The sequence below is a fragment of the Littorina saxatilis genome, linkage group LG4 (assembly GCF_037325665.1).
Source record: "Littorina saxatilis isolate snail1 linkage group LG4, US_GU_Lsax_2.0, whole genome shotgun sequence".
In the NCBI taxonomy this organism is placed as follows: Eukaryota; Metazoa; Mollusca; class Gastropoda; order Littorinimorpha; family Littorinidae; genus Littorina; species Littorina saxatilis.
Window position 1 is genome coordinate 3880220 of NC_090248.1, and position 12554 is coordinate 3892773.

Here is a 12554-nt window from a genome sequence, read left to right on the forward strand (position 1 = left end):
TGACGCGGTGACTGGACACTGCGCACAGTGTCAACCAGGATGGCAGGCACCGCTTTGTAAAACTCGTAAGTCACTTCAGCTGTCTGTATCCATTGAGACAGTCAAAGAAAAAGTGAAATGAGACATCAGGACCGATTAGGAAATAGTCATGTTAATGCAAGTGTTCCAAGTTGTAAGTGAAACAAGGCAACCATTATTTTGGTGAGAAGTGGCGCGAAAAAATCCAATCTAAACATAGTTTTATACGTGTACAGTTTTGGTGTGTGTGCAAACTTACACCCTTTTTTCGACCAAAACCTTGATTTGGAAGCACGACACATTTCTTCAACAAGAACACCTCGAACATTATAAGATGTTTGATGGGGTGTTGACAGACCAGCTTTTTTGTCGGTCCGAGGGGGAGCATATCGTCTTTTGTTTCATATTTATTGACCAAGTTTGACACGCGAGTTCTGTTCTCATAATGCATGTTCGGGGCCCCAGCACGTTGTTCAAAGCTGGCGTGCGAAAGCAACTTACTGTGTGTGATTTGAGTTCATAATGTTGAGACAAGTATGTCAGGTTTGAGGATGCGAAGTTCTGTAGGTTCCGACTACAGAGTGGTGTGTGAAACCAACAGTAAGCGCCTTTGAGACGATTGTGCCCACATGTTGCATTCGAGCGATGGGATTGTCGTATTTCAAACGAGGTGATTTGCTTGGACAGTCAGCGTTGACCATCTCACAACAGATCTGTTATGTGGATTATCGTGCGACGTTCGAGTCGGGGGCAAGGAATCGCAGGAAGCAAAGATGAGTCTTTTTCCATTGTCACTTTTCTTTCCGGTTGTTGGTGCATATAATATTGTGCGGACAAAATGATGCGACGGCGAGTGTTTTTTGCCTCCAAGATTTTGTGGTGTGGGTATTGTTTTGCTCGTTTCATACCCACACCAAAACCTGAAACACACCCCACCCCACCCTCCCCCTCCCTCACAATCAGTCCATGAACACAAACACTGACACACACAAATTAATGATCAAGTTACCCCCCCCCCCCCCAACCCTTCACTTGCACACCTGCAACGCAGACGATCATATTATTGATTAAATATTCATATAGGTCAGTGTTGGGTTTTTTGTTCGTGTTTGTGTTATTGCAGAATCGGTTTTCTCTTATTGCTATGTGTCTCTTCATTACATTTCACCATCGCCCTACCACCCTGCCCCTCTCGGTATTCCACCCCTCGGTATTCAGTGGTAAATATTAGTAATCGAATATTGAAGCTACGTTGAGTCAAAGGTCACAGAAGATTTGCATCGTGCAGCACTGCACGAATTGGGTCAAAGGACACAAACGATTTGCGTCGTGCCGCGAAGGAAAGATAATCGCGATCTTGTTTCTCATTGCCTCTCTGTTTTTCATTAGACTTGTCATTCTGCTTGCTCGGCTTTGTCAGATGTCTTCATTTCTTGTTGCTATGTTCTTTGCTTTTTTATTATTATTTTTTTATTTGCGCTTAGTTTATCGATACAACGTCTTGTGCACGGGTCAAAATGTGTGTGTCAGAGGTCAATTGGTTTGACTTAAAACTTGACGTTCGTGTTTCTCCAAAGAGATACACGCACTCCATGACATTGTGAGAAGATAAAACATATCGATAGGTTTCATTTGTTTGCGATAAAGCATAAATGTATGACCTTTGATGAGGTAGTTTTGTTTTTTGTTTACATTTGCCAGTTCGTATTTGGAACTTGGCGAAGCAGTGTCGTCTGTTTAGGTCTGGGGAAACGCCAATGAAAAGAGCCGAAGAATCCTCGAGCGTTTCTATTGGGTTTGCTTTTGATTATCCATGTAATAGGGCTTCCTGCAACTATGGTAACCGGGGATTTATTCCCCGGGGAACATGAGATTTATTTCCCAGGTGCTTGTGAATGAAAACTCGTGAAAATGATGACAAAGCATTTTAGTACTGCCTTGTTGTTTTGCTTTTTTTATTGTTACCCTTTTGCTTTTCTATTGTTGTTTAGTTCGTGTTTATGTTTTGTTTTGTGTGTGGTATCTTTAAAGAAAGCTTACCATTTGTTGGCAGTCTGTGCACTGAATACGTATGGAGAGAACTGCAGTGAAAGTTGTGGTCGCTGTAAAGGGGAACAACCATGCAACGCCACGACAGGGGAGTGCACTGGTGAATGTCAGCCTGGTTATACCGGTACACTCTGCAAGACAGGTGAGCTTTGACAATGAAGACACTGCTTTCTTTGTTTCTGTGTTTGTTTGTTGGTGGTCGTTGTTGTTGTGTTGTTGTTGTTGTTGTTGTTGTTGTTGTTGTTGTTGTTGTTGTTGATGTTGATGTTGTTATTGTCCTTCTGTCTGTCTTTAGTTTGTGTTTCCTCTCTTTGTCTTCTAAACCTAGAGTAAAAGTGCAAATGTGCGCGCAGAAAGTTATTGTTCCAATCAAATTAGTCATGCAGGACCCTGCCTCGTATGACGGATACAGCGTGTTTAAAGCGCGGAACAAGATGCAAAACAGAAAACAAGAAACAAAGAAGCTCATCGCAAAACAACATCAGTCTTTGCAGTAACTATTTCAACAACAACAACAACAACATTAAATGACAAAACCAGAATCAAATCCACCACCACCTCCACCAACAACATGAACAAGAACAGCAACAACAACAACAACAATCCAAAATCACTAGGTTTGTTTTGTTCGTTCGAATAATGCACTTACATGTGATTACGCAACCCAATCAATATTGCATCCATGTATACTCTAGAACAGATCCTCATCAATCGAAATCGTCCTTGTTTCAGAGTGCGGGGCAGGACTGTACGGTGAAAAGTGTAGCGAAACGTGTGGTTACTGTCAGGTCAACACCACGTGTCATCATGAGGATGGACACTGTCTGGTCGGGTGTGTGGCTGAATTCGCTGGACCTCTCTGTCCGCAAGGTAAGTGGTTATTAACTATGTGGTAAAAAGTATATTTGTTCTTCAAAGTGTCTATTTGTTGTTGTGGTGTGGATTTAAGTTTGTCTAGTACGTTATTTGAACATCTGTCAGACAGTATATATAATAATAATAATAATTGTCAATAAGTACTGGTGTCACATGACAGTTGATTGGCTAATGGCGATGCGCTAAAACTGTTAGCGCACTCCAGCGCGCTAACTTTTCCACAGAGCGTATTCTTCCGCCCTTTGCCTAAGCGAGACTGTACTCTCATCCTCAGAATTAATTAATGACATGTAGCTTATATTCTCCACAATACCAAATGACCATAAATGTCCTGCTTCTCAATTAAAGTAGAAGGGTTTTTTTTTCTGACAGATTGCATGTGCCTGTGCCACAGTGCCACTGATCTAAAAATAGAAGCCGCTGCGTCTAATCTCATTTTCGACTTCCATAGATTCTTCTCATATGCCGTGTTAGTGGCATGTAGCTTATTATCCACATTACCAAATGATGAGTTAGTATACAATTCCCAGCGGCTAACAGAAAACACAATTGTTATTCCGATAACGTACCAGCTAGACAAGCATTTGGAAGTCGACTGACTCGATCGACTCTGTCATACGTAGCAGACTACACTGAACTACGACTGCATCAGTTCAGTAAATGAATGGTTTCCGAATTATTATTTCAAGGCAACAACAATCGGAGGAACAATTGTCAGTGGCAATTTACCTTCTGCAGGCTTGTGGCGTTTTAGCGCTTTAGAAACCTTAGTGTTATTTGCGTAACATGAGAGTGCTTATACATACTTTGCTTTTTCAAAAGCTTTTGCCAGAAGTATGCTTTATAATATTCTAAGGACACTAGTCTGCCGGTTTGTCTGTCCGTCTAGCCTTATATCCTTCTGTACGTCTGTCTGTCTGTCTTTTGGATTGGACAATTGGGCCGAATCAAAAAGCGTTATCCTTTCGCAATACAGTTCAGAATGATCTCTCTCCCTCTCCATATGTCTGTTTGTCTGACTGACTGATAATCTGACTGTCAGTCTATATCTCTCTATCTCTGTCTGTCTGTCTGTCTGTCTGTCTGTCTGCATATATGTATGTCTGTCCGTCCGTCTGTCTGTTTGTCTCTCTCTCTTCTCTCTCTCTCTCTCTCTTTCTCTCTCTCTCTCTCTATCTCTCTCTATCTCTCTCTCTCTCTCTCTCTCTCTCTCTCTCTCTCTCTCTCTCTCTTCCCCCAATCTCTCGTTTTGTATTTCATCTTTCTCTCTTTCGCCCTTTAGCTAATCGTTTCAACCAATTCTGTGTTGTTTTAGTTTTAGTTATACTTTTCTAATTTCAGCTGTAGGCAGCAATGTTCGTTCCTGGCCGGCCTACCAGTATGCCTGAAGACAGTAAATCAGCCTAACACATCGGTGCATGTCGCTTCTTGTAAAGACAGTTCATACTCATCTGTCTGTTGATATATGTCTAAATGGTGTTTGCATGACCCCCGTTGCCACCACCTCTGTCTGTTCAACTTTTTTCACACTAACAACAAATAACCAAAAACATTTACTCACCGGAAAAGACCAACAAGAACCACCAAACACGAACACGTTACTGATTTTGCTTTTGTGAGTACATTTTCATATTTATCTTGTTTCAGTTATTCCCACCAACAGTCTCGTGTTTCATAATCGTTAAACTGTGTTTCGTTCCTTTAACCAACCCAGAGTTACTTACCTGCTGACAGTGTGTATCTGTGCTTGTAGTGTTCTTTGCTTAAAGCCTGACCTTACATGTTTCTACCAGCCTCCCATATCATCACGTGTGTCTGTTATCATCTCAACTTTGTCCCTAATCTATATATGTGGACAGTGCATCCTACTGTGTGCCACATCTTGACCAAAACAACACACTTTTGGTAACGATAGTGTGTCGGTCTGTTTGTCGTACTCACGGAGAATGTGTTGTGGGAATTGTAATACCTTGTCTTTGTTGCGTATCCCTTACAGTTGGTCTGTTTGGGACTCACTTTGCCTGGCATGGTCATGTTGTCAGGGTGTTAAGTTTTATAGGAACATTACAGAAAGTGTGTGTGTGTGTGTGTATGTGTGTGTGTGTGTGTGTGTGTGAGTGGGTGTGTGTGCGTGTGTGTGTGTGTGTGGGTGTGTGTGTGCGTGCGTACGTGCGTGCGTGCGTACATGCGTGTGTGTATGTGTGTGTTGGCGTGCGTGCGTGCGTGCGTGCATGCGTGTGTGGGTGTGTGTGTGTGTGTGTGTGTGTGTGTGTGTGTGTGTGTTCTAAGTCGTGTGTTCAATCAGTGTGAGTGTACGTAAAAGTGGAATTTGTGTGTGATAACCATATAATGTAATAACGCGCAAATAAGTTTCGTAAATTTCATAATGTGTCTAAAGACTTACCAAATCAGTAACATTATGTAAACATTATTTATATAAATGTGTTGAATAGTAACACATAGTTTATCCCTTTTACAGTATGTCTATGTCATCCAATTCCACTGTTGGGTATACTTGACATTTGGTTTGTTTGGGGATGTTGAAGTTAATTACTAACCACCATTTCCAGCGACCTCACAAGAAAACAAAGATGACGGTGCAACCAAGTTGGTTGGTCCTATTGTTGGTTCCATCTTTGGAGTGGGATTGGTGATGACTATCAGCGTCACTGCCGCAATTTGGTAAGAGAATGAGGCACACATGAAATGACGATACAACACACACACACACACACACACACACACACACACACACAAACACACACACACACACACACACACACACACACACACACACACACACACAGTTAGAGGCGGAGATATGCGTATCTCTAGGACAAGAAGGCTTAGTGGACTCAACTAAACGCTTCGCGTCGTCGAATTGGCTCTAAATAAAAATAGAACACCCCCCCCCCCCCTAAAAATGATGTGATCCGCCCCTGGGTTGTGTGTAGTTTGGTATTTCGTTTTCTGTGCACGCCATTGTAACGATTATGGTAATAAACGTTCTTAGATTCAGCAAGACAGGTATTTTATTTCCACCTTTATTTCAGCTGGCGTCGGAAAAGTGCAACCTCGAGAAGCAGCGTCCAGGACCCTCCCACCGGTGAGTTATCTTGTCATCAGCAGGAGATGACCTGGGCGTAGTTCTTGACCCACCTTCTAGAAACGGTCTTTTGATTGGCTTAATCATAAAGCCTTTTAAAGAAAGCCAAAATCAACAACATGAAACAAATATTCGAATGTTTTACAATTTTGTGTCGCACAATTCGTTGGTAGACATTTATAAAAAAAAAAAGCTAGGTGAAAGAGATGAAGGTTCATATCAAGAAAATCACATTCGACGTTTGACAAAGCCAAAATAATGTAACTAATCAATCAATGCATGATAAAGGCAAGTCATTCAGTCATACTTGTCGCTAAAGCAGTCGTATACGATATACACACAAGTAATTAAAAAAAAGTGTCAATGTTAAGGTGACAATGGGGCCATTCATCGTATGCAGGTCAACAGATCAGTCTATGGTTTGTTTGTTATGTTTCAATGAAACAATGACATCTTACACACTATTCAATGTGGACAGATCATCTTCTTGAGTTGTTCTTCGAAACACAATTTTTGCTCGTGTTTAATGGTGGGTGGTGTTAGGTATGCCCCAGACACACGGACAAGTACAATTAAAATCAATACAAGTTGAAACAGTAACATTTTACAGTGTGTTTGTGTGTGTGTGTGGTAATGTCAGGTGTATGGGTAGTACAACTGGTTCTTATGTCAGGTTCATGTTAATCTCTTTCATATTTGTTTTTCTGAATGCCTCTGTCTTTTGTCATATCCAGCGTCCTCCATCAGTGTGAAGGACGCAGCCCATACAGTCAGTCCAGAGCCTTCACCTCTGAGACAGTCATCTTCCAACGAGGACAACCTCTACAGTGAGATACGAGACCCGGATGACACCTATGAGATATCTGAAATGCAGAGTATCTACGACAAACCCAGCCCTTATTCAAATGACGATGGTGACAGGGAGCCGTACATGCAACTGACGTTAAAGACAAATGACGTCAACATGCCTGCGTCAAATGCTGCTTATGTCAATACTAAACTGTCTGTATAAAGAGGGGTTCATTACACAGCATGATCTGATATGTTAAATCTCAATATTACATACAAGCATACAATCAACCCAAATTTAAATCAGTAAAATGTAGTACAAATCAGTACAATCCAAACCCCCCGCGGGTTAGGGGGAGTCCCATATTGGTTGGGACAAGAAAGAATTTACCCGATGCTACCCATCATGTCGTAAGAGGCGACTAACGGTTCTGTTTCTCCTTTTACCCTTGTTAAGTGTTGCTTGTATAGAATATAGTCAATGTTTGTAAAGATTTTAGTCAAGCAGTATGTAAGAAATGTTAAGTCCTTTGTACTGGAAACTTGCATTCTCCCAGTAAGGTCATATATTGTACTACGTTGCAAGCCCCTGGAGCAATTTGTTGATTAGTGCTTTTGTGAACAAGAAACAATTAACAAGTGGCTCTATCCCATCTCCCCCCTTTCCCCTATCCCATCTCCCCCTTTCCCCGTCGCGATATAACCTTGAATGGTTGAAAACGACGTTAAACACCAAATAAAGAAAGAAAGAAAGTACAATCCAATGCACTATACTGTAGTACAAACCAGTATAGTTCAACACAACACAATGCAGTACAAACCAGTATAGTTCAACACAACACAATGCAGTACAAACCAGTATAGTTCAACACAATACAATACAGTACAAACCAGTATAGTTCAACACAATACAATACAGAACAAACCAGTATAGTTCAACACAATACAATACAGTACAAACCAGTATAGTTCAACACAACACAATGCAGTACAAACCAGTATAGTTCAACACAACACAATGCAGTACAAACCAGTTCAGTTCAATACAACACAATACAGTACAAACCAGTATAGTTCAACACAACACAATGCAGTACAAACCAGTATAGTTCAACACAACACAATGCAGTACAAACCAGTATAGTTCAACACAACACAATGCAGTACAAACCAGTATAGTTCAACACAATACAATGCAGTACAAACCAGTTCAGTTCAATACAATACAGTGAAGTACAAACCCGCATAGTCTAATACAATACAGTGTAATACACACCCGAACATTTCAATACCATAACGTGTAGTACAAACCAGTATAGTCCAATACAACATTGTGTAGTACAAACTAGAACAGTTTAATACAATAGGGTGTAGTATTGACCAATACTGCTCAACACAATACAATTCAGTACAATCAAGTATAACATATTGATAGGTAATTCGCTTCTTGTGCTTATATAGGTGTACACAGTAATATCTGAAGGTCGCTTTTGTCTGCGTTTTGTTTCCATTTAGAAAAGATCAGTGAATGGGAGACGCTTGTTGTTTGTTAAAGTGTTTTTTTTTTAAGTCAGGCGCTCATGTTTAGTTCATTTTAGTCGATGTTGCCAGTTCGTTCTCACAAAGAATTTAAGTTCTGGATTATTTTATTTTACAGGATAAAAGCCATTATTCTTTAAAGTAAGCCTTAGTAATCAATGTGCAAAGGACATTTGAATAGCCCGTTTGACTTTTCTTTTGTGCGTGTGTCTTGTTCTATGTTTGATGTGTGCGAGTGTCGGTGTTATTATCACACCCCCGGTATAGGGGTGTGTATAGGTTTCGCTCGATGTGTTTGTTTGTTTGTTTGTTTGTTTGTTTGTTTGTGTTCGTATATAGATCTCAAGAATGAACGGACCGATCGTCACCAAACTTGGTGAACAGGTTCTATACATTCCTGAGACGGTCCTTACAAAAATTGGGACCAGTCAAACACACGGTTAGGGAGTTATTGGTGGATTAAAATTATACAAGGACGTATAGAGGAACATCTTAATGGTCAAAGGGAAATAACCATTCTCACTCAGTCACTGCCACCAACTGAGAAGGTTATTTCCCTTTGACGGGGGTGTTTTTCCTACCTCGTAGGAATTTCTTGTTCTTTAACGTTTCCTGGCGATTGTTGCCAAACATAAATCACCAGGTCATTCAAGTCTTTTTTCACTTAACACAAAACACTTAACTTGTGATCCACGGGAAACGATTCCAGGCCGGGATGTACACGGATCCACTGTGCGTGCAGTCTCAGAGACGGTATCCATGTCCCATCCTTGTGTCAAGACTGGCACACAAAACACTTCGGTCAGTCTGCCAAAAGTGTAGGTGGCGAAATGAATTTAAACACGCACGTTACTAGGTATCGCGACTCATGTCTCTGCTAGCTTTCCACTGCGGGGAAACGACCTAAATCGCCTAGCAGTGGGATAAAGTAATAAACAAATATTGCAAAACAAAAAACTGTATTTCTCAAGCAAGAAAAGAAAACAGAAAACCAAAAAATAAACGAAAAAAAAGAAACACTATAGGAAATGATGTTGATAAAGCTAAGCTCCATGCGTTGCATTGTTCCTTACTCCACTCCTTACCCACCCCCCCTCCACCTCACACACTCTGAACCGCATCCTCCACCCCCACCCTCTACTTGGTATCATGGTCTTCATGATGATGGTGACTGTACTGAGTTCGTCCATCCCATGGAAACGATGACGTGCCCTACCACAGAATGATATGTCCAAACTCTCCCATGGAATAAAAGTGTCCTACCGTTTGTCGACACACACCAACGCGCTACAACCTGGCTGCTACCTTTGCAGAGAAAAAATGTGTTTTGGCGAATGAACGTCACACCTTAACACAGTGTTAATCAACGACAGTAAATCAGACCAAACAATGAACGTCACACCTTAACACAGTGTTAATCAACGACAGTAAATCAGACCAAACAATGAACGTCACACCTTAACACAGTGTTAATCAACGACAGTAAATCAGACCAAACAATGAACGTCACACCTTAACACAGTGTTAATCAACGACAGTAAATCAGACCAAACAATGAACGTCACACCTTAACACAGTGTTAATCAACGACAGTAAATCAGACCAAACAATGAACGTCACACCTTAACACAGTGTTAATCAACGACAGTAAATCAGACCAAACAATGAACGTCACACCTTAACACAGTGTTAATCAACGACAGTAAATCAGACCAAACAATGAACGTCACACCTTAACACAGTGTTAATCAACGACAGTAAATCAGACCAAACAATGAACGTCACACCTTAACACAGTGTTAATCAACGACCGTAAATCAGACCCAAAAAATGACCGCTCCACACAGTAAGCAGTCAGACGGTTGACTTTTGGTATGTGTCCAAATGTAAGGGTGCTCTCACGTAAAAGCCGGGGACAATCTGTTGTGGGGCACATTATCATCGTATATTTTATCTGAAACACGCATCCGTGGAATATGTTACATTTCCGATGTGTCTCTGTGTATTCAAAGTGCCTCTATGTATCCGACGTATCTCTATGCAGACAGGGTTCTCAGGAATGCTTTACTGAGGTGCTTGACAATTTTGCTCAGCTCGGAAAGGAACGAAGATGCAAACTATGTACGCTTATATCTATTTGAATATATTGTGAAGTGTAGACACTTTGATGAGTGACTGAGTGTTGTGCCATGACACCAACGTGACACATGTCGTTGGTATTTTATTTCAAACGAATGCATATGGTGATTAAAGTCATCACTTCTGTATTTGAAAAAAAATAAACTACACGACGACATATCAAAGCGTTGTTCTCCATCTGTAAATACTTTTTTATATCAACAAACAGTACACATGCATTTATTCAATGCTTTTTGTTTTGTTTTTTAAAGACATGTGTCTCCAATGTTTATATATATACACAATACAACATGTATGCTTGCCACCTTTTCGTTGTGTTCAATCGTTATGAGCACATTCTTGTCTCACGCTATAGTTTGTTTTCTTAAGACAAGCCTTAATTCAACCCGAAGTCGACTTTGCGAAGTCTTGTTTCACCCAAAATACTGTGTTAAAGTTTCGAGCAACAAGACTCCGCAAAGTACATGTCGCCCAAGTATTGTTACTGTGAGGCTTTGCCTAGGTTGTGTTGCTGCATTACCGTAACGAGATCGGCCTGGGCCTTTCACTCATTATTTTACTTCCTCCTACAATATTTCAAAAATAAATCACTGTATGGGCTATAATAGATTTGTGTTGTGTGGTTTGTTTGTCCTCTTTGAGATGAGGAGGATGGCGCGCGTGTGTGTGTCAGTGTGTCTGTGTCTGTGTGTGTGGATGCGCGTGCGTGTGTTTGTGTGTGAAAGTGTGTGTAAGTGTGTGCCTGTGCGTTTGTTAAGTGTGTGCGCATTGTGTGTGTGTGTGTGTGTGTGTGTGTGTGTGTGTGTGTGTACTGTAAGGGCTACGTGTTTGTACTACATTCAAGACCTCATTCTGTTCGTTGGTGCGCCATGACTCACTGCACACGAGGATGCATGCAACCAGGAAGCTAATTAATACTTGCACACATCAGAAACAAAAGGAGTGGGGTTGTTATAAACAGAGACGATGATGGAAATAATTGAGAAAGAGAGAGTGAGGGGAGCGAGAGGTAGAAATAGAGTGAGGGGAGCGAGAGAGAAAGAGAGATAGTGAGGGGAGAAAGAGACATGAGGGGAGCGAGAGAGAAAGAGAGATACATGTATTGAGGGGAGAAAGAGAGAGTGAGGGGGGCGAGAGAGAGAAAGAGAACGAGAGGGAGAAAGAGAGAGTGAGGAGAGCGAGAGGGAGAAAGAGAGAGTGAGGGGAGCGAGAGGGAGAAAGAGAGAGTGAGGGGAGCGAGAGGGAGAAAGAGAGAGTGAGGGGAGCGAGAGGGAGAAAGAGAGAGTGAGGGGAGCGAGAGGGAGAAAGAGAGAGTGAGGGGAGCGAGAGGGAGAAAGAGAGAGTGAGGGGAGCGAGAGGGAGTAAGAGAGAGTGAGGAGAGCGAGAGGGAGAAAGAGAGAGTGAGGGGAGCGAGAGGGAGAAAGAGAGAGTGAGGGGAGCGAGAGGGAGTAAGAGAGAGTGAGGGGAGCGAGAGGGAGAAATAGAGTGAGGGGAGCGAGAGGGAGAAATAGAGTGAGGGGAGCGAGAGGGAGAAATAGAGTGAGGGGAGCGAGAGAGAAAGAGAGATAGTGAGGGGAGAAACAGAGAGTGAGGGGAGCGAGAGAGAGAAAGAGAGAGTGAGGGGAGAAACAGAGAGTGAGGGGAGCGAGAGGGAGACAGAGAGAGAGAGAGTAAGGAGAGAGAGAGAGAGAGAGGGAGACAGTGAGAGGGAGAAAGAGAGAGTGGGGGGAGCGAGAGGGAGAAATAGAGAGTGAGAGGAGCGAGAGGGAGAAAGAGAGAGGGAGGGGAGCGAGAGGGAGAAAGAGAGAGTGAGGGGAGCGAGAGGGAGAAAGAGAGAGTGAGGGGAGCGAGAGGGAGTAAGAGAGAGTGAGGGGAGCGAGAGGGAGAAAGAGAGAGTGAGGGGAGCGAGAGGAAGAAAGAGAGAGTAAGGGGAGCGAGAGGGGGAAAGAGAGAGTGAGGAGAGCGAAAGGGAGAAAGAGAGAGTGAGGAGAGCGAGAGGGAGAAAGAGAGAGTGAGGGGAGCGAGAGGGAGAAAGAGA

At 42.2% G+C, this 12554-nt stretch overlaps 1 protein-coding gene across 1 annotated transcript in view; it reads left to right on the plus strand.

Moving 5' to 3' along the window:
- LOC138963784 (scavenger receptor class F member 1-like) overlaps positions 1 to 11121 on the plus strand; it is a 16033-nt gene extending 4912 nt beyond the window's left edge. The window contains exons 5-10 of the mRNA XM_070335639.1: positions 1 to 65; positions 2072 to 2209; positions 2800 to 2937; positions 5514 to 5625; positions 5997 to 6049; positions 6784 to 11121. The exon at positions 1 to 65 is cut by the window's left edge and continues 70 nt beyond it. Coding sequence (XP_070191740.1) covers positions 1 to 65; positions 2072 to 2209; positions 2800 to 2937; positions 5514 to 5625; positions 5997 to 6049; positions 6784 to 7061 — 784 coding nt within the window. The 3' untranslated portion in view covers positions 7062 to 11121. The remainder of the gene's footprint in view (positions 66 to 2071; positions 2210 to 2799; positions 2938 to 5513; positions 5626 to 5996; positions 6050 to 6783) is intronic.
- The last annotated feature ends 1433 nt before the right edge of the window (positions 11122 to 12554 follow it).